The 21960-nt window shown below is 39.2% G+C and overlaps 1 protein-coding gene across 1 annotated transcript; it reads right to left on the reverse strand.

The window, feature by feature from the left end:
• Nucleotides 1–971: 971 nt before the first annotated feature.
• On the reverse strand, nucleotides 972–21623 carry eif2ak4 (eukaryotic translation initiation factor 2 alpha kinase 4). The gene is made up of 39 exons (XM_007549229.2): nucleotides 21172–21623; nucleotides 20922–21037; nucleotides 20311–20413; nucleotides 20068–20241; nucleotides 19695–19775; nucleotides 19182–19318; nucleotides 19008–19108; nucleotides 18756–18913; nucleotides 17985–18523; nucleotides 16914–17029; nucleotides 16140–16294; nucleotides 15607–16040; nucleotides 15421–15493; nucleotides 14854–14946; nucleotides 14152–14274; nucleotides 13970–14074; nucleotides 13834–13897; nucleotides 13670–13749; nucleotides 13461–13562; nucleotides 13327–13377; nucleotides 12998–13234; nucleotides 12368–12443; nucleotides 11970–12091; nucleotides 11708–11757; nucleotides 10991–11159; nucleotides 10319–10435; nucleotides 9943–10008; nucleotides 9670–9840; nucleotides 9448–9582; nucleotides 9226–9333; nucleotides 8769–8897; nucleotides 6525–6611; nucleotides 6221–6333; nucleotides 6071–6129; nucleotides 5847–5944; nucleotides 5169–5237; nucleotides 4145–4189; nucleotides 3071–3186; nucleotides 972–1340 (listed from the first exon to the last, which is right to left on the reverse strand). The coding sequence occupies exons 1-39, from the start codon at nucleotides 21298–21300 to the stop codon at nucleotides 1283–1285; spliced, it is 4959 nt and encodes a 1652-aa protein (XP_007549291.1). The 5' UTR covers nucleotides 21301–21623; the 3' UTR covers nucleotides 972–1282.
• Nucleotides 21624–21960: the final 337 nt, after the last annotated feature.

Raw genomic sequence — 21960 nt, forward strand, 5'->3', positions numbered from 1 at the left:
CATCTGGTCCTAGACTTGTGCTGTAAATGGGAATTCTTCTTCTTTTAGTTCTTTTAGATCTGATTGCTTTTCAGTTGCAAATGGATCTAACAGAGAAGGTGTTTGAGTATGAATGAAGAGGAGGAAGACCTCTTCTCTGGGCTGGTAAAATACTGAATGAAATGACTCAAGGCCTGGACGTTTGGCTTGCCCTGCTAAGATCACCTATAAAGAAGATTCTGGAAGTAAAAAATTAACCACCTTAGTGTCTTCAAGTCAACCTATTTACCAAATATATATATATCATTGGATGCAATCTACATGCCTGCTGGTTAACAAGAAATCCTGTTTTTCTTGTTAGCAACCTTATAGGTTGTTTGGCATTATGGGTGTTCCTTGAAATCCCAGGACATTTAAATAAAAATGTTTTTTTTTTGTCAGTAAACTGAAAATGGATCATTTACAGTTTGTTTTAGTTAATTAGCTGATTAGGTTGTGACACTGAGTTTCTAATAATCTCTTTGTTCACAGTATTCTAATTTTACGAGACACTCAATGTTGGGTTTTCATTATCTGTAAGCAACAAGCATAAAACTAACAAGAAGACAACAAGGAATAGATCACTCGTTGTGCTGATTATACGTAATATACAAGTTTCACTTTCCGAGATAACTAGTGAGAAATATTGCACTTTTATGTAATGTTCCATATTTTTAGATGTATCTGTATTTCAAGACTTTTTACACATCTATACTAGGGGTGTTGTTTTTTGTTTTCCCATAAGGGATTGAATGGATTGATGAATGGATGAATTTAACTACGCTCATATATTTTTTTTGTTTGCATAACAATATATAAACAGATTTCAAAGGACTCAAAAACATCCCCAAACAACTTTTGAGGTAAAACGTGACGTTCAGAATGTTCACCATGGATGATGTCTGTTTATGCTCTGGACACAGAAACAAAAAAAAAAACAAAAACCAAAGTCAAAGCGTGGGAAAATAACTTTTATTCCCTCCACCTTTTACTCATGACACATAATCTGCAACAAGTAGCCCTTTTCCTTCCAAAATCTACAGCATGTATTAAGGCAGCAAAGTCCATTAAACCTCTTGTTTCTGCCTGAAAACACCGAAAGGTTTTTGGGAAATGTTCAGAGTTTGGAGCTAAAGAACTATTAAACATGATAAAAGAAGAGTCCCTTGTGTCTTTGGGGCTTGTATTTTTGCCCCAAATGGAAAATCTGTCCAATCTTTGAGCAGATCCTGCAGGTCTGAGGATGAAATGCAGTCCTTGATTCTCACAAAAGGATCTTGTAGTAATCATCTTTATAGCTGTACAAGACCACCACAGCCACCCTGAAAAAAGGACAACATGTGTTTGTTATATTGAGAAGGGGGAAAAAAAACGTACACTCGACATCCAAATGGAACATTTCAAAATCAGAACAATGAAATTTAGCCAGGAGGTTTTCCGGGAACTTTATTAAGTAGTAAGTCCTGTTTAGCAAGAGGATGTAACTCTGCCAGGAGCACATCTCAAAAGAGACAGAACCTTGCAAGTCGCAGTATATTTGAACAAAACATAATTTTCATGAGTCATAAAACTTACTTGTGAAGTTACCAAGCTAAATAAATAAATCCAATATGAACCAAGTAAAGGAGGAAGGCAGAAAATAACCTCAGCTAAAAGACAGTTCTTAGACAGTTAAAATATAATAATTATTTTAACTGTCTAAGAACAGCCTTTCAGAGCCGCCAGAATGACCGTGGGCGAGTTGAAACAGCAGTGAAGATGCAGGTTTCTGACTCATAGAAAAGGTCACTGCCTTCAAACCCGTCCAAGATAAGTTTAGTTTATGATTCTGCTGCAGCAAGGTGACTGCTGTGAAAACCCTTTACCCCGCTCATCTGGCCTCAGCTGCCTGTCCCTCACATTCAACAAAAACATGCACACGAAAGGACAAAGAGCAGATGCAAAATGTATACATCGTCTCTGGCTCTGTGGCCCGGTTTATCGGTGAGGCCTTGTGCTTCCCCCTAAACAGCAACGCAAACACAAAGCAGAGATGGGAAATTGAAACCAACTGCGTTGGAGAGGCTTTGATTTTTTTTTTTTTTTTTTTGTTCCTGTTGCCGTCTCATTCATGAAACTGGCTCTGGGGAGCTGGCCTGCGTCAGACAGCTGAGGTGTTATGATCCAGACGCCAGAAGACCAAACAAGGCGAATCCTTTTCCAGATTTCACCTCAGGAAACAGGATCAACGGGGGATTTAGTGTTCTTCAAGGTGGTGGTTATCTGTCTAACAGCGCTCTTTGAAGCTCTGGCTGTCACCGTCACACCTGGTGTCAGGGAGTGGCAGTTGCCTACAAAGGAGGTTTTAATGTTTTTTTTTTTGTTTTGGTTTTTTTTAAATCATCATTTAACCTATTTACCTGCTTAGTTTTGGCTTGTTTTTTTTTTTTTTTTTTTTTTTTTTTTAGAAAAACAAGTTTTAATTTTTTATGTATGTATTTAAGAGCATATATGATGAAATTCTAGTACTAGAAAGCCTAAAAAACCTTTTTAATTAAAAATAAGCTAATCAGCATCCTCCTACTGACAAGAAATTCCAGTGCTACAAAGATGTTTATGTTGGTGAGCATAAACACCAACAAGTTGGTTGAATTGATTTCTGAGCTAAACGAAGGAAGAGTTATTTTATCTTCCTGTCCAACAACCTTAAGAGTAGCATGAACTTAAAGCGTTTTTTTTTAGGGTGAAATGACATGTGGGAAACAGAAAAATCATGTAACTGATTATTTGGGGAAACATTTTAGTGAGTTTGTATGTACCACTGAAAATTGGACAAAAATGATTGATTAGTTAAAAAAAAAAAAAGGAAATTGAGGTAAAATTATGAAGGTATGATTTGTAAAAAAGGAAGATTTCTTCTTCCTCAGAAAATTAAAGGGAGATCAAAAAGGATAATGTTCTTTGCAAGAGATTGCTATATCCACAAATACTAAGTGAGAGAGTCAAAAAAAACAACTTTTTGGACATTTTTAGTTCTGTTTGAAACTATTATGGACTAAAACTGGCAGCTCACCTTTTCACAATCTTAAAATGGTGGATCTCATCACAGATGGACTTCAGGTAGCGCTGCTTTGGGAGACGGGACAGCAGAGTCTTGACGCTGCTGTTGAACTGTTCTTCACTGTCAAACTGGAAACAGAAACATAGAAAGCAAACTTGAAAACCACCTGATCTGAATAATAATAAAGACTGAATGATTGTCAACCAGAACAGACACACAAACTGAACAAAAACAAACTCAGAAAAAGGATTAAAGCTGTAACTGAAGTCATAAGAGGGATGCTTTTTTTTGTGGGGGAAGTTTCGAGGGGTGTGGAGCAGGAGGCAGAGAGGAGATGCAAAAATGTTCAGATTTTCTTCCACTTCACAACATCCAATTGTTCCATCAAATGAAGTCCTGATAGTTTACATACAAACGGTTCTTGCTTATCGGAAAATTCAAGAAATAGACTTTTCCAAGGTGCGGTGTATCATATGCTCCTTATTTTAAGTCGTCATCATACGTTTGAAGATTTGAATGAGGTTTTTTTGTTTGGCTTGAGCTAATTTTCCATATGGAGACAGCCATCGCCAACAAACACCATGTGCACCCAACCTGTTGCCTTCAACACGTGCAGAAAAGGAAAGTCTGTATGAGTGACTGGGTCAGGCTTTTGCTTATATGACCACTGTTTTAGGAGCATTTACTAACCTTCTCTGTGTTTCTTCACTTTATAATTAGACTTCGTGGAAGGGAAACTGAAACTTTATGAGCAAAAAGGCCCAGTAAGGAGTTTGGAATGTGAATATAAACACCTCCTAACGTTGTGTTTTGTTAAATGCAGCACATGCCGGTCACCTATGTTTGCCAAATTAGACTTTTTTTTTTTTTTCTTTCGTCCATGGAAACATCCAAGGGAGTTTCCTCGCTTTGCTCCTCATGGGACACGACTGCAAAGGAAGGAGACGGGATTCCCTTTTCCTGTCTGGGATGTTGGACCTTTACTGGCCGTTCTTTCCTTCCCCACCCTCCCTTCACAGCCCTCACTGGGATCCAAGAATTTTATGAACTGCTCTGTGCTTTTGATGAAGCTAGTAGGGAACCCACCTCCAGAGACAGGAAGTTTATCAGCGTTTCCTTCTGCAGGTCCACCTGCGGGATGAAAAACAAGAGAAGTTTCAAAACAGAGCCTTATCTCACACTCTAAGTAAACATCGAACTCCGCAGAACACAATGCATTACATATTTAGACCGATACGGTTATTGTGCAAAGAGGCCTAATGGCTCATGGATTCATTCTGCTGCATTCCAGACTGACAGGTGGACAATTAGGCTCAGGGTCCCCACATGTTTAACCATATTCTGCATTTTTCCAGAGTCCTCTACGTATTTGGACATGCTCTCAGAGTAGAAATATAAAAGTTCAGACCACGCTGTAACTACAAAGAATGGCTAAATGGAGAGGTGGGTGAAGACTGGTGATGATTTTGTTTTTCACACATCACATTTAGTTTCTATGTCTGTTCACTTAATTGTAATGACTTTATCTGATCTTTTACATCACAAAAAAACGGAATATAAAATTTTGAAATACTAATAATATATATTTTAGTTTCTACTGCTGAGGAGCCCTGTTAATATGCAGCTACAGAGACTCAGAGCTGCTCACAGCATCAAACTCATTAAGTCTGTTATGTTTCACCAGCTCCTGTTTAGTACTGCAAAGAGATGCAGTTTAGATTCAAACAAGGCTCAGGCATGTTTCTGAAATACGGAGCTCCATTATAATTAAGGCAAGCGGGAAGGTTTATCCATGGATATCGGGCCCTAATCTGCAATACGACTGTAAATAAACTCAATATGGCAGCCATTTACACCCAACCCCCCACGTCCGACAAAGTTAGGCAAGCTGCCTTCTCTGCGGTGTGTATTGTTCTGCGGCTACTGGAATGGATTCGCAGCCATCTCTCCCACAGCGGGGGATCGAAGCGTGACTATAAAAGGGCGCTACTCTCAATGATGTTTGTTGTTTTAGCCATCAAAAACCCTTTCCCTGTTCTGTGATTTCACACATGAATTGAGCAGATAAGCTGGGAGAGAAAACAACAGACTAAAGAAACGGTGGACTTACTGCAAGGACCTCGATGTCGTTGCTCTTGTTCTGCAAATTGCTCCCCAGATTCTGCAATCTGGTCTGAATCTGAAGAAAGGGAAACAAATAGGGCATACATAATAGAAAAGAAAAAGCAAATAATAGCTCTTCCCGTGAAAATAAAATAGCTAGAAAAAAATATTTCCCACATAGAATCTTTTTCTAAACAAACTTCCGGGATGGCTTTGAGCTACAGGAAATATTTTCTTAACTAGAAAAGTGCTCTCTCACAGAAACAACCAAATGAAAAGCTATGAAGCAGCTTTTCATTAGGGAAACATAGTCACAGCTATGCATTTCAGCTATGAACATGAATGAAATGCATTTTAGTTTTCGTCTGCATAAGGGTTTTACTTTTTTGTTAGACTTGTAGAGATGCAAAAAAGACCAACATTCCTAAATGTTGGTCTGCTTTTGATAGATATTATTCTTCAATAAGAATTCTTTGATTCTTATTATTCTTCAATAAGAAATCAGGATTGGCTAAAATTGTAATTTCGAGGTGTACAAAACTAATGATCTGAAATTGGCCACAAAAAGATTGATCGGTGCATCTCTAAAATAGACATCTTAGATATGTTTATCTAAAATGTTAAAACATTCAGAAATTGATTTGGTAGATAAAGTGACAGAAGGTGTTGTTTGTGTATTAATAACCTGAGTCTCATATCGTCTTCTTGCACTTGCGGAAACTTTCTCTGGGCTGATGACATTGACGTTCATGTTGGTGCTGCTGCCATGTTGCTCCAAAGAGCCTGAAAACAGTTTTCCCACATTTACCATGTTATTAGAGGACTTTTATCGAAGTTACAGCCCAACTGTATGAAGACAGAAAGCGGTTTGTGTCACAGTGCTGTAAGACCGTTGAGGCTTCTCAGTACCAGTGTTGTTAAGCTGTGATCCTTTAGGGTTCTGGAGGCTTATGCTCTCAGTCATTTCTCTGCAGCGGAACAAGAAGAGAATTCATGAGATGGAAAACCTCATAAATCTTATTGAGCAATCTGAGCTGCACGTTACACAGATTTCTTTACCTGATGCTTCTCTCGTCAAATATTTTGGTCCGGCATTTCTGAATGATGTGGTCCACCAAGTCCCACTCTGGAATTCTCTTCTCGGACTGCCTGTCTTTCTCAAAGGATTTCACCTGGGAACACAGAATTCTTCTAACATACTGCCATTCAGAAACATTCAGGTATTTCGTGCACAGTTATCTTCAAGACTAATGCTTTCTGCAGAAAACACATGCAAACGGTGGTATTCTCAAACCACAATACACCTTAGATGTCAGAAAAAACAAAACAACAAAAGAAGATCCAGAGCATTTTGTTGATTTACCTTCACATAGTTTCCATCTTTGTCAGAAACAAGTACCATGCACGAAATGCCTGCCAGTCTGCAGTGCTCCAGCAGCGTCTCCTGAGACTGAACATGCAAAGTGACAAAAAGATACATTTTTACTCGCTGTAAAAGGAACATCTCAGTTTAAAATGTCCAAAATAAAATGTGACAGAGCTTTCACTGTTGGTACTCAACAACGCTGGCCTGTGTGAGTCTTGAACGTCTAAGAACTACACCCCTCAGACAGCTTACAGCTCTCAAAACCAAGGACAAGAACTACTACAGAATAAGAAAGCAAGAATCTTGATTCAAGAAGGAAATGCAACATAATTGCAGAATCAAAACCTCACGATGTGAATTCTGCTGTAGCAATTTTCACAATGTTGTGTCCAAGGCTGGTCAGCTCTATGCGGCAATTTATGCAAAACAAGCCCCAAATAAGTACAGAGTGCATACACTGTAAACAGTAAACAAACTTTCTCTTCAGTTGGCAGATATTTCTATATGAATGTTTTTTAGCGGTCTTATGATAGATTTCATTTTCTAAGCTATTTCCCTTGTCATGGTGTAACTTTTATGTTTCGCCTTTTCTCACAACCTCTCTCTGACTGCATTATGTCAAAGGTAAGTTATCGCCTGAAGGGCCTTAGCTGACACCACAGAGGCGGGTTTGCCATATTAGGCAAATAAAGAGTGAAACCATCACCAGAGCATGGATAAAAGCTGTGGATTATTTCTGTTAATATGCAACCACATGAGCGGCATTAACAGGTCTAGCAAGAGGGGATTTATGCCTGAGAAGTCTACAAAAAAGTATTCCTAAAAGCTTGTTTTTCTGGTTCATGCATAATCAACAAGAAACAGTGTAATTGGCAATATAATTGTTTTAAGCAAGAGTCAGACTTTCCTAAATGCTTCGGGATACTGACGCGCCACTACAAAAGACAATGAGAACATTTAAAGCACATATTAACTGCACTGATGGAAAGTTTAGACAACAATAGGTTATACTGCGTAGAGGAAGGATTAAAATGCTGGTATTGGGTGGTGGCTGGCAGGTTGTTTGTCAAACAAAGATTGTGACAGAAGCATGGCACCAGAACTCCTGGTCCTTACGACGAACACCTTCATAAACTTCCAAATTCAGTCAAATTATTGCAAACCAGAACTCGAGGGCACTTTCTTAAAAGTGGTTCTGATAAAACACCGGCAGAGTCGGTCAGTTAGCTAAACAACTCTGTGTCATTTGAGTTTTCCTATTTTCTGACAAATGCCACCATAAACATACAGCTGAGGATAAAAGCAGCAACTTCCTCCAGTAAGTCAGGTGTTGCCCTCTGTAGGCAGGAAGAGATTGTTGCATGTCAGCAAACTAAGTTTAACCAAAAATACAAACAAACAAACAAAAAAAACAAATGTAGGTTTGAGTTTGGGTATATAAAGGCTTAGTTGGTAATCATTAAATATTTTTTGAGACAGCAAGGTGAAATCGCAGGCCTAAACAGAAAGAATAGCATATAATAAGAGTTTGCTTTAATGGAATTTTCTGTGTTATTACTTGTGCTTTCGTTACCAGAATTCTTTTTGACATGCATTGCTTTTCCGTGTCTTTCTCAGCATTTTTGCTTTTATTGGATTGGTGCAGCAGAGAGACGGACAGGATATGGGGAGAAGGATTGCAGGGGTATTATATCCTGCAATGGTCTGGCTGCCTATAAAAATATTTTACGCTCATGTGGTATTTGGCTAAACTGCTAAGCAATTTGGTGGTAAAGTGAAGCATATTTCTGACAATAGTATCAAATCATAGACTTACATTGCTTGACATGGCCATAATAAGCAAGCACCAACAATACTAAGAACAAAACACCTGAAAAGCTGGTGTGGTTGTACATTCATGGGGAAAAAAGAAAGCTTGCATATTGTGTATGCATCAAGACTTTTTAGACAGTTCTTCTTTCTCACAACCTTTCCGATTTAGTTTTATCATTAATACATGGTATGATAGTAGGTGTTACTAAAATCATTTTAGAATCTCGTAAAGGCCATACAATCAATACAAAAAAACTCGAGAATCTACAGAAGGAAATATTTTTTTAGTGGGACTACATTCAGAAACATGCTGGGGTGGGCCTGCTGGGATGGAAAGTTTCCAATCGCATTTTTGTTCAATACAAATTTCATTACATTTTATTGCTTATTTGTTATATCTGTCATACACAATAAAGTCAGCCTGCTGACCTGTGACACATCGTAGGCGAAGTCTGCAGAAACGCCTGAGCTCCACAGCTTCTGGACAACACTAATGGCTTTGGACATTGAGGAATGTCCCACTGGGACCACCAGGACATCGCAGGAACTCACAAACGGCTAAAGCAAAGAACAAATATAATTAATTACCAATTACAGCAAAAACAAAAAAAAGAAGACAAATATTAGGAGTTAAAATAAGACATAAATTACCAAGTTTCCCTTTTTGAATATAAAATAGAGATAAATTGCTGTGCCCCCTTAAATAACTCCAGGGAGTGATGATGTGCAATGATCATAGTTATTAACGCGTTTCTAAAAGTGGCACTATGGCAGCCGACGGCTGCAAAAAGGTGTCATTAAATATGAAACTCTGCCTGCTGCTCCTCCATTACAATAATTAGGAATGTCAGATTTCTGTGTTTATAAGTGTGTCTGTCTCTCTCACTGGCTCCTCCATATTGGCCATGGCAGCATAGACTTTGTCCAGAGCAATTCTGGCCCCCACTGCGTTGGGGACCGGCGCAGTGGAAGCTGGTCCTCGGACTTCCAGGATCTAAACAGAAACATTTAAAAAAGACAAAATAAGTGGGACACATCAACAACACTGACTCATGTGTTGTGTCACGATTTTGGATTTGAAATGCTGGTGGTTGACTCTAAAACCTACCAGGTGATCATAGCGACCTCCAGCAGCTATGATGTCTGGTGCAGTTCGCTTTCGTTTCTTGATAAACGCCACAAACTGGAAGATGACTCCAGAGTGATGCTGCACCTTGTACACCAAACCTAAGTTAACAACAACCTATAAAGTAGAAAAACCTGCATTAAGAAACAAGAAAACATAGAAAGCTAATGATTTTTTTTTTTCCGCTTTAAAACTCAAAATTACCCTTAGTTTAACACCCAGTCTTTTCAGGAGGATGGTGAGCTCCTCCAGGTCCTTGAGGCCCTGCTTGGCCAGCTGAGTGACAGCTGTCTTCTGTTTGGTGAGCGATGTGAGCAGCGGTGCCAGCTCTTGCAGACTGCCCTTCTGCTCTATGTACTTGTACAGTGTTTGAAGCTGAAAACACAACACAAGGAGAGTTTTGGCTCGTCCGTGCTTGATATGGAAAAATGTCCCTTCAAAGCTGAACATATTTGAAGGCACCAAGTGAACACTTACAGTGTTGGTTGAAAGGGAAAAGTTGCAGAACTTTGCCTCAACCTCACCTCTGGTCAGCTTTTCATTCTGCAGCAAATGTGTAATAAAGTTATTTTACAATAATTACAGGGAACAAAAACACATTTTAATTTAAATATTTTGAATTTTAGCACCAATAAATCTAACTATATCTGAAATTAAGTCAATATATCATAGGATGAACATACAACATGTCATTATTTGTATAACAAAATAGAAATTAGAGAATTAGAAGCAGCTTTTGTATTCAAATTGCATTATTTATTTAACATACTAAACAGACGATTCAGCTCTCTAGTTAGTTTCCACCATATTGTTTCATACGTGTAACCTCGTGTGTAATATAAGTGGGACCAACCCTAGCATCACAGAGTATGCTGGACGCCTGGCTCAGTTTGTCCTCCGGGACGCCACTGTGGAGCAGGATGGCCTTCAGTAAGCTGGTGTGGTTCAAGTAGATGTTATAGTTCCTCTCCTGCAAACACAAACACACCTTTAACCCTCTCAGCTGCAATTACAGTCCATCTTCACACAACGAGCACCTCGGTGAATAATAACTGTTGTGTCCGGCTGCAAACATTCTTTAAAGCTTTCACACAAAGACCGGGACAGTGCCGAGGATCAGAAACAGGATGCATGAGGGATGTAATAGAGGCTAGACACAAGGATGTCTGAGTTTATAAGGTGTGGAAAAAGAGCCGCGACTGGAGACTGACGCAGCGCGGCGATGGATGCAGACAGGAAATGGACTGGGAGGGAAGGAAGCGGACAAAGTTACGCATAGTAGATTTACTACATAAACAATAAATACAATGTTAATCAGTCATGCTTTCACACATTTTGGTATGTTAGGAATGTGAATGGGAAGTGAGGAGGAAAAAGCACAAGCTGAAGCAGAGCTGATGGCATTTTTGTAGGAGGACATACAAGAACGACAGAATGACGCATAAACTAAATGTTCAATCTGAAAGCAGCAAACCGGAGGAGAAAACAGGATGGAAACAATACAAGCAGTAAATGTGGAAAAAACCTGAAGAGCAGGAAACTCCTGGACTATTTCAGAGACAGTGTAAATGGTCTCAGCGTCCGGGAGCAGGCTGTTGGTGACGGGTGTGACGATGTCAAACGTGCACTCCAGAAGCTCCCTCGGGTGAGCACGGTCCAGCTTTCTGGGTCGGAACACACGTTCAATGCAGTACCTGGACAGAAACGGACACTCAGAGACTTTGCTGCCACTCAGGATGAGAATTCAGTCTTTAAAAGCCACACTTTTATTAGGTTTTGAGTAAAATTAACAATAACTTCAATGACCAACATACTTCACTTTTTAACCTACACAGTTAAACATACAAATGCACCAATTAGGCTTTTTCAGGTCAATAAAGATTTCTGATTTTTCCTTCATAAAAAAAACGACAGAAAATATGTTGTGCAGGTTCTTTGATAGAATCTTGAATCTAACAAGATTATGCAACACTGCATATGTCCACTAACACAGAAGCACTTACAGATGAACATATAGACTGAAAATGAGTTCTCAGTTTTGATGAATATACTGATTCAGAAAAAAATATCTGAATCATCACATCTAGTTGTGAGATAAAATGATCAGGGTTTCTTTTGTTTTCTTAAATACAATAAATATATATATAATTATATACACATATAACATCTCTTATATAAAACATCCCTTTGGATATCAAGATATCAAGACATGTTTAGCTTTAAAACTAATTACCAACTTTACCTCTTCAGTTGTGTTATATTGTTGCGGACCACAAATCGTGCAAACCCCATCTGAAGTGGAAAAAAAAAGGGGTTGAGACACTTTGTGCAGTAATAATGACAGTAAAGTCAGAGAATACATAGCTGTAATCAATCACAGTGTGGACCCGACATTTGGTCCTCAGGGTTTCCTGAAGCTGCTGCTGATCGCTCCCCTCCAACCGTGTGCATTTGCATTTGAACCACACATTCATGAGTGTGTGTGGTATGTTTGTAGAACTCACACGAAGGTCATGGGGCAGTGTGACCAGCATTCCACTGTGGTCCATAAAGCAGGCCAGCTCGCTGCTATCACACAACTTCCTGTTTCTGGGGAGGAGCAATGGCGTGTGAAGACGCACTGCACCTGAGGACACATTACATCTATGAGATAACACTCAAAGAGACCATGCAAGCAGACACAAAGAGCACAGCTTGAGGATGGAAAGCAACACAAACACATGCACAGAATGTGTGCCCCCTGACAGTGAACCTATTGTTTAGCTGCCTCACACTGAACCAGATGTTGGGGTCTTCAAAACAGACCAACAGCAGGTCAAGGGGTGCAAGCACTTCAGGATGATGAGTAAACACCGACTGATGTTCACATGCACACATGTGAGCACGCACACAAGAAGCTTACCGTGCTTCTTAAAGATTCTGGTGATGCTTTCATACACATGTTGCTGCAATTTGGAGCTGCTGAAGTTGAAGTTGCCCTGAAGGGAGAGCAAACAAACAACCTCTGTTAGAGGAGTCATTACGACATGTAAAAAAAAGTTCCTGTGTGCCTGTTAGAGTAGGGAGAAAAAAAAATGGGAGAACAGTGAAAGTAATGAGTCTGCAGTGACATCTTCAGGTATAGAGGGGGAAATGAACTAGAAGGGAAAAAAAAGATTTGCTCCAGCTTTTATATTTGAGGTTTCTGTTCAAATTTAAAATTAATTAACTTACCGGGTAAGTAAAAATTACACTTTTATACATTTAAAAGATAAAAAATAACTCGCTTTTAGGTTATTTGGCCTAGTTATTTATGAAGAAATAAATGTTGAAGAAACATTTACTTCTTCAAATATAATTCACTTACACAAAAAGGTTTTGAAATAAACCTTTTTTATATTCCAAGTTTTATGAATTTGCAAGTTAGGTGATAAATCTCATAGTTAGCCAACTGGACAGAGTCACATGACAACAGACGCTTACACTGTCATAAATGAGGTTTCCCAAAATGCTAAAGGACACAGAGTGTATGAAGCACAGATGAAAACAGTACCTTGTGCATGTCCATGTCATAAGCATAATCCATGACTGGTGTGGTGTTTTGGGAAAACAGCTGCCCCACCATGGTGCGGTAAGCCTTGCCGTTGATATTAGCCATGGTGTGCTGCAACACCTCATGAAGCTCTGACTCCTCCATCTGAGGCGGCGGCAGCAGTTCGCTCTTCAGTAACTCCTGGGCGGTGGGCCGAAGGGCTGGGTCATGCTTCAGCAGCCACTCTATTACCTTCCTCTAACAATGGAGAATGGCACCACACTGTTAGAGTGCAGCTTCAAAGTGTGGAGGACAGAGAATTGTATCACATTTTGTGGTTCAGTTCTCACCAGTGTTCCTTGTTCGTGTTCAGGAAAGTCTCCTGGGAAGGAAATCGACTCCTGCAGTGTTTAAAGAGGTAGAAATGAATTAGAAGTCAGGTTTAGATAAAAGCATTTAGCTCAAATCGTTTCTCGTGACGCACCGTCCGTAGCTGGCTCAGGACGGAGATCCGCTCTGCACCCGTCACAAACGGCCTGTAGGACATCTCAAAGAGAATGATGCCCAGACTAAACAGATCAACTTTCTGTGGAAAAAAATAAATAAATATTGAAGTCAACATTAAGATGTAAGAAACAAAATATGACTGAATTATTCTGGTTTTGGCCAGAAAAGTGAATTTGAGTTTCTTACCTGGTTATATGTGGCCTTGGTGTTTCCTTGGACCTCTGGACTGACATAAAGGGCTGTTCCAACCATTCCTGTCATGTTACCTAAAGGCAGTAAAGTGTCAGGGATCGGACTCAACCTCCATAGTTATCAGAACTAAAGACTTGTTTAGTGTGTCAAAACTCCACCTGAAGGGTCTGGTTTGGGCATCGCAGCTGAGCTGCTGTCCTCCAGTTCAAATTTACCTGCTGCCTGTTTGAAAGAAAATGTAAAGCTCAAACCATGACTAATATTACACACTTTCGGTTAGTCTCCACAACATACCACATTAGCAGGATGATCTGTTGCCAGACCGAAGTCTCCGATTTTTACATGGTCCTGGGAATCCAGGAAGATATTCACAGGCTTCAAGTCCCGATGAATCATGCCCTAAAAGAGATCAAAGATCGTAAATGACTGAAAATATTGATTTAATATTTACATTACAGTGTATTTAGATTCCAAACCTGCTCATGGATGTAAGCAAGACCATCCAGGATCTCCCTGAACAGCCTCCATAATCGATTCCTGTCCAGGTATAGACTTTGATCTATTGTGTCTCTTAAAGTGCTTTTTTCACAGTATTCCATCTGTCACAAAAAACCCATGAATCAATCAATATTTATTCATAATGCACTTAATATTAAAATGCCAACACAAGGTGCTTTACATCAGATTATCATCAGAACTGAAGAGCTAAAGAAACACAACTGATGACAATTATGAGGATGAAGACATAAAAATTCAAGCAGCAAAGTGTCTGAAACTGAAAAATGAATGACAAAAATAAAAACGCAAAAAATAAAAAATAAAAGAGCAAAGTTAAAGAACAATCTTAACATTCAATCTTAGTATGATTATTATTTTCACTACATAAATGTTATAATTTCAAATGAACTTTAATCAAGCTAAAACTATATTATATTAAGTCTTAGACTTATTTTATTGTCACTGTATAAAGAAACATTAGTGAAATTGGGAATGAAATGTCATTGCTTGGCCACCGGAGCACACACAAGCATTAAGACTAAAGATATGGTTATAATTTGAGAACAAATAGAGATTTTTTATGTTTAAAACAATCTTGTTTTGATTTCTTGAAGACAAAACATTCACAAAAAAAGTCAAAGAGTTCAGTAGGGAAAGTAGATCAGAAACTTGCCCCTTACCTGTATGTACAAGTAATGCGCTATAGAAAGATGCCGATCAGAATCTGAGCTCTCAGTTGTGTCGGTTGCTGTCGGCCTTTTCCTTGGCTCCACCTGTAAATATATACACAATATGTTTACAGCTCCAGCCTGAAATTACCAATGCAAAAACAGAATACAATTTACTGGGGCTTATTAGTTCAAAAATCTGGCAGTGATAATATTGTGGCGTTTAACTCCAAGTGCATCAATATGTGTGCATTTAAGAGTGTGTTTGGGTGAATGTCAAGTGTAAAAGCCTTAAAGGTGCTCTATATGAATAGAAAAGTGTTACATAAGTTTACGTAATTTACCGTTTATTTTAATTGGGACCACATAGTTTGACATTGTTCCAAAGAATAAAGCTGATGTACCGTTCCGAAGGTTTACAGCTACTGCTTATTGTGAACTCTCAACCCAAGTTGGGCTTTTACATAATTATCACAAAATCGCAATCATCAACTACCCACAATTTCATTAAAGTATTAAATAAACTACACCGACACGGTAATAAAGATAAATAAATAAACATGTAGAAAATGTTCAGACTTGTGATATGTCTTCTGTGCTGTCATCCCCATTGTCGAAGATGATGTCACTCCTCGAGTCGCTGTCTGACGGTCTGAATAGAAACAAAACAACAACAAAAAACGGACAGGAAAAATTTGAAATGTGTAAAAATTTTGTCCCAAAAAATTCAAAGCAAATTGAAAAAAAAAAAAAAAAAAAACTTACAAAAACGATGCACCAAATACATCATCCTCATAATCGTCTTCGTCTTCATCACTCGACTGGTGCCCGCTGCACTTGGCACTGGAGGACCTCTCGATGGAGGTGGACCACTCCACAGAGCTCGACACGGCCGGAGGCGGGGCGAGGTCCTCCACGTTGTCAGGCAGGCCGAGCTCGTTGAGGCGCCGCGGCGGGTCGCGTGCCTGGGGATGTTTGTCGGGCGTGCTCTGAGGCTCCGAGCTGTCGCTGCTGCTCAGCACTCCCATAGAGGGCAACTCGTGCCGCTCGATCCAGGCGTTGTAATAGCGAACAATGTTCTCATGGTTCAGGCGGGAAAGTAGCGTCACCTCCCCTTTGATGCGCCTGAACTGCTTACTGGCTGGATTGACCTGGATTCGCTTCACGGCATAGTAACAACCATCCAACTTGTTTTGAACCTAGGCAGAAAAACAGTTTAAACAGAGTTTTAATTGTGGTGATAAAGATCTTTTAATTTCAATTTAGGGAAGAAAAAAAAAAAAAAAAAACGTGTTTACCTTAATTACAGCTCCAAAGGCCCCTTTTCCCAGAAGCTGAAGCTCCTCAAACTCATCAAAGTAGCGAGAAAACTGCCTCTGCATCCCTGAGCTGAACGGAGCATCGAAAATGTGACTCCGGGGAACAACGGTTGACCCAAAGTCCACTGCCAGATCTGGAGAAGAAATGTTTTTTATGTTAAATCTTTACTTGCAAATGTTAAATGCTCAACAATCACCAAAAGTGCTTTGGAAATGTCTTAGTAAAAAACGACTTTATATTTACTTCTTCAAAAAACAACCTAAATTCGAACCGTTACAACATAAAAGAACAAAATGTTATTAGAAAGGAGCTCATAAAACTAAATTTGGTCCATTTCATATTCTGTGGTCATGATTCATATCACATGACCATTGGAGAGCTGGAAGTTAAACCCAATTTGTAAAACTGGTGACACGAGAATCTTCCAAAACCCAAACCAGTCCATCAGTCTAACACTCCAAAATCAGACATACAGAGCAGAAAACATTCCACATTAAAGTGGACCAACTCTTATTGCACCATGCCTATATAGAATGTTTTGTTAAAAATTTACTTAATCTAGCAAAATCAATGTAAAGTTTATTTATATAGCGCTTTTAAAAACAGGTTAAAACTGCACCAAAGTGCTGTACAAAGACAATAACGCAACAGAATAAATTGACAAGCAGAAAATAAAACTAAAACATCACAACTGAAAAGTCAATTTTGCTTAACTTAATGTTCTCCAGTTTGGAGCAATTTTGTCAACTCACCTTCTGGACAGGTGTCCTGGTACTGAGGAAGGTTTTTAGGTGAAGGGGGCTTGAGGAAAGAGTGGTCCAAAAGCTGCTGAGTTATCCAGCGGTCAGCATCATTCAGGCAGATGCATCTAAAGCCAATAAAAACAGTGGCTGTCAGGTACCATAATAAAAAATTATTCACACACTACTAAACCTGCTTTATTTTATTTTATTTTTTTTATTAACTACAATGTGAAAACACATTAAACGTTTATATTTATCTTGCTACTACCATTGTTACAATAGAGAAAATAATAATTCCATTGTTTGGGGAGATAAATTGCTTATTGTTTCATTGATAGCCTTTCATCTGCCAGACAACACAATGATTTTTGAAAATATTTGGTAACACTTTATTTGAAAGGGGGTGAATAAGACTGTCATGACACTGTCATAAACATGACATAACACCTGTCATGAACATGAATAAGCCTTCATGAATATTTATGACTGTTGTCATAAAGCGTCATTCGGTAAATTATGACACTATTAATACAAAGTTGACATTATTCAAAATGTCTTTGTTATGACAACTTGACATTAACCAAGAAATCATTACTGATATAAATTTGTTATAAAAGTATTACTGATTGCACTTTAAAAATTAGATACCTTTATGTTATTAAAGGTAAAGTTTAAACATTAATGATTTATTGGTTAATGTCAAGTTGTCATAACAAAGACATTTTGAATAATGTCAACTTTGTATTAAAAGTGTCATAATTTACCGAATGACGCTTTATGACAACAGGCATAAATATTCATGAAGACTTATTCATGTTCATGACAGGTGTTATGTCATGTTTATGAAAGTGTCACGACAGTCTTATTCACCCCCCTTCAAATAAAGTGTTACCAAATATTTTCTTTCTTAAAACCTAATGAAAAATGCAGGTGGTGACTTTTTGGGAAATGCAATGTATTAATAATTAATATCCTGAAACTGTTAAGAAACAAATTCAAAAGAAAAAAAAGAAAAGTACCAAAAGGATCTGTCGTAAAATACTAGTGCAAGAAAGTGGTGATGTGCTAATTCATACATACTTATGGAGGAAATCCTGAAAATCAGCAGGCAGGCTGCTTGGTACAGTAACCGGATACTCCTTCACCTCTTTACCCTGACTCAGAGCCAGCAGCATCAGCCCCAGGTTCCACACATCCCCCTTCTTCCCGGTTTTTGTCGGCAATGCTGTATCCTCGGAAAAACGGACCCGGGCTTGTTCAAAAATGTCTTCTTTGCAGATATCGGCAAACCTTTTTGACAAGCTGTAGTCTGTCACTCTAATGTTCCCCTCAGAGTCTACCAGCACGCTGGAGGCGCCCAGCTGTTTGTGGACCACAGAGTTGGAGTGAAGGTAGTTGAGGGCGGAAACTAGCTGAGCCGTGTAATGGCAGAGTTTATCCAGAGGAACTGGGGTCCCGCTGGTCAGGCTTTGGTTTAGGTTGATCCCAGGCACATGCTCCACCAGCAGGTTCACCACGATGCATTCCTCCTTTTCAGTGGAGCACAGCGCCGTATAATGCACCAAGTTTGGATGATCGAGTCGCAGGAGGGAGTTAAACTCATTCTCTGCAGCATGAATCTGAAAGAAATTTAACAACAAAGGGTTTCCGGTTAAAAGTTTTAAGCTAACCCAAGTTGGACCAGCAGTCTGAGGCTATTTGCAGGGTTCCTAGACCGAACGTCTTGATCAGGACATCCATGCAAATTACCTTGATTATTTTCACCTTTCAAGACAAAAATTGCAAAGTACTTAAATAGGAAATTAAAACACAACACACCAAACACTAAACAACAGCTGCCCGTCCACTTGCCTGCTTTTTACAGCCCTCAAGTTTTCCTTTCTCCTGGCTGGTGAAGAATTTGCCCATCTTCTTGCTCCAGCGCAGAGACCACTCGTAGATCACAGAAAATTCTCCAGAGTTCGCTTCAAAACCGCAGTAAACGCTCCGCCCAAGTCGCTCGCTCTCACCTGTCAGAAACAAACACTCAGATTCTCTCATGACTAACAGGCAATATTTACAAAATAGCAGAAAGGCCTTTGTACCAAGTCTGCCAGGTCTCACCTAACATTTTCCCTTTGTGGACAGCAAGTTCTCCAAAAACGCTGCTGCTGAAGCGAAGCAGCTCCTGTGTGCGGTGGCTGTCTTCATTCACTGTGTCGCGTCTAGAAACAAACATAAATCAGGCATTACTGCAGTAATGTTGAGGATATGGCAGTGTTTGTGAGGGTGGTATACCTGGGGCGTGTATTAGAGGTAGTGCGACGACGGTTAATAACAGCTTTCTTGGCTTCAGTCAGTTCAGTAGTTAGTCCACTGGGGCTGGGTGGATTCCCCAACACAGACGAAGTTTGCTCCATGCTCTCAAGTCGCTCCTGTAAATTAAAAATATATATATATTAGGGACGATGAGTAATATTTTTAGATTTTTTTTTGAAGAAAATATCTCACCAATTTGCTTTCATGCTTTTTGTAAAGTAACAAGTATAGTAAGATGACATTAACAAACATGCTACGCATCGCTTGATAAAATCAATTAATAGTGCTCCTTTACTCTCTATATCGTGATTGTTCACATTTTTGATATCTAAAAAAGCTAACTGGTATTTTTGTCTGCCTTGCAAGCAACAATGAAGTGAAGCAGTTTTTTTTTAAGGATGTGAAAGCTGCTGTTCTTGTGTCTTTCATAAGATTTTGTGATCCAAGATCTTCATGTTTTACTGTGTTTCTATGACAATAACTGATAAATACCTGTTTGGCCATTTCTTTTCTTTTCTTTTCCTCTCGTTTCTCCTCTTCTCTCTTTTGGATTACAGCCATGATCTCTTTTTTCTACAAAGATAAATATGAAACACTCAATATAATGGATATAAAATGCTGTAAATAAAGTGCAATATCTTAAATATGAAACCAGATTCAGATTTTATAGCTCATATTTAGGGGACAAGTGCTTAATGGTTTTGATTGAAATGCACAAAAAAGTCAACGTAAAAAAGGAAAGAACTGAATAAAACAAATTTTTAAAGCTTAGTATTTTCCATTTACCAAAACAAAAAAAATGGCAGACGAATCACATTAGAGCACCACCTTACATAACAGCAATAACGTAAGAATGTCTCCTCACCGTTTCCTCTTCCTGCTTGCGCTGCTGGTCCATCCTCCGTTTCTCCTCCAGGGCCCTTTTCTCCTCCTGCCTCCTCTGGTTCTTCAACATCTCTTCATGAAAGGACCGCGGCGGAGGCTTGTTGTGCTCACTCAGGAAGCCTTGGATGTAGTCTGCTAGCTCGTAAATCATCACCTGGCAGAGTGAGACAAGTTAATGACCAGAAATTAGCGTACCATATGCAACTGTGTGGTTTATCCTCACCTCCCCGCATTGCGCCGCTGCCAGCCTGGTTAGTTCACTCTGGAGGTTCTGGAGGTTCTCATTTGAAAGACCTTTGGCATTCTTCAGCTCCAGCACTGGAGGCCTGTTGGTGTCCCATGATATTTTTATCCTTTAATGATGCAACCTCTACAATGGATTTTTGTAATTCTTTGAGGTTAATCACAAGCAGGCACATGGGATGCTCACTGCTCTCTAAGATATCTCTGTTTCTGTTCTCATTCTGCTCGATCATGCAAGTCCATGAGGATAAAATCTAGAAAACTTGCTTTAATACTGGAGGTGGATTAAAATATCCAGTTAAAAATAAAAAATATTCTCTGAAGTTTTTGCTAATATGTGTAAAGATAAAAATGGTTTCCAATAACTGTGCTTTTGTTTACTGGTTTCATTTTAGCCTAACAATATCTGAACTTTCATCATTAAAAGCACTAGAACTGCTTCTGTTACTGTCATGTCCCACACACTGAGGGTTCTCATTTCAAAATGCCATACTTATTCACACTCAGAATTGCACATTTTTAGGTAGTTTTCACAAAACTGGTGAACACCTTGTAGCAAAAGGTTGAAAAGCAGCCCAGGTCTGTACTCACGCGTCCGGGTAAGTGGGAGGGCATTTCACCAGCAGGTCCACGGTCACGTAACACTCCTGCCCATTATTCAGCCCACTGGGCCGCAGGCAGAGGTGCATCTCTGGAGGCCTTTTAACCTGAAAATCAAGTCAAATTTGACTTACAGTTGAAATTAGGCATTGTGCTGTTGGCTACTGAACCTAAAAGAAGTTTAATCTCAAGTTTTACTCATTATCGTGCTCACTGTGAGCTACAATTAATGCAGGTATACCTTCCAAGGATCCTGGTTTCGCAAATCCTCGAAATCATCTCCAAAGATGGAAGCAAGTGCTTCTAGTTCATGTTCCTGCTGTACTGTGTAGTCGTCTGTCCCATCTGAAGGAGTGTGCTGACTACTCATTCTTCTGCCTCTACAACTACATGGCAGTCCCCCCAGTCCTCTCTCTCACTTCCAGGCGTCAGAAAGAGGAAGCTCTCCCGCTACCGAGATGCCCTCCGCAAGCCCTCCAGCTCTCCGATACCCTGTAAGCTCAAACCTTAGAGCTTAACACGCACAAAGTATTGAAATTAAGTTGCGTTGCTCTGTAATCTGCAGTTTGAAACTATCCACGAGCGACCATAACAACGTTGCAACTCGCGCATGCCTGTTGCGAGATGTGTGTCGCATGTGAAACGTCACCACGTGGCATTTCCAAAAATGACCTCTAGAGGGCGGTGATGACTTGGTTCTGATGCTGAGAGTTTTTTCCATTGAGTCAATTTATATACATGAAATAAAACAAACTTATTGTAATTTCACAAAATTATTATTAGGACACATCAAAACAAAACAGTTTCATTTAGATATTCAACAAATTGATGTGAAAAAGGTAAAAGCACAAAATAGATAAAACATGTTTGTTTAAATTCTCTGTTATCCAGGTCATTCAGTTCAATTCAGTTAAGTTCAATGAAGTTTATGCATGTAGAACCAATTCACAACACGTTGTCTCCGGATACTTTATATATAAAAACAAAGTCAATTGATCCTAGTTATTAAACAATACAGTCAAGTTATTAT

This window comes from Poecilia formosa, unplaced genomic scaffold (assembly GCF_000485575.1).
Source record: "Poecilia formosa unplaced genomic scaffold, Poecilia_formosa-5.1.2 Scaffold30, whole genome shotgun sequence".
NCBI classification, from domain to species: Eukaryota; Metazoa; Chordata; class Actinopteri; order Cyprinodontiformes; family Poeciliidae; genus Poecilia; species Poecilia formosa.

What these genes read in the sequence shown, in the direction of transcription:
- eif2ak4 (XM_007549229.2), bottom strand. Translation starts at nt 21,300, where the DNA reads ATGAGTAGTCAGCACACTCCTTCAGATGGGACAGACGACTACACAGTA. An exon ending in ATGACATGGACATGCACAAG is followed by an intron (nt 12,444 to 12,997) that starts GTACTGTTTTCA and finishes CTCTCCCTTCAG; the next exon opens with GGCAACTTCAACTTCAGCAG. An exon ending in CACTGCCCCATGACCTTCGT is followed by an intron (nt 11,758 to 11,969) that starts GTGAGTTCTACA and finishes TTTCCACTTCAG; the next exon opens with ATGGGGTTTGCACGATTTGT.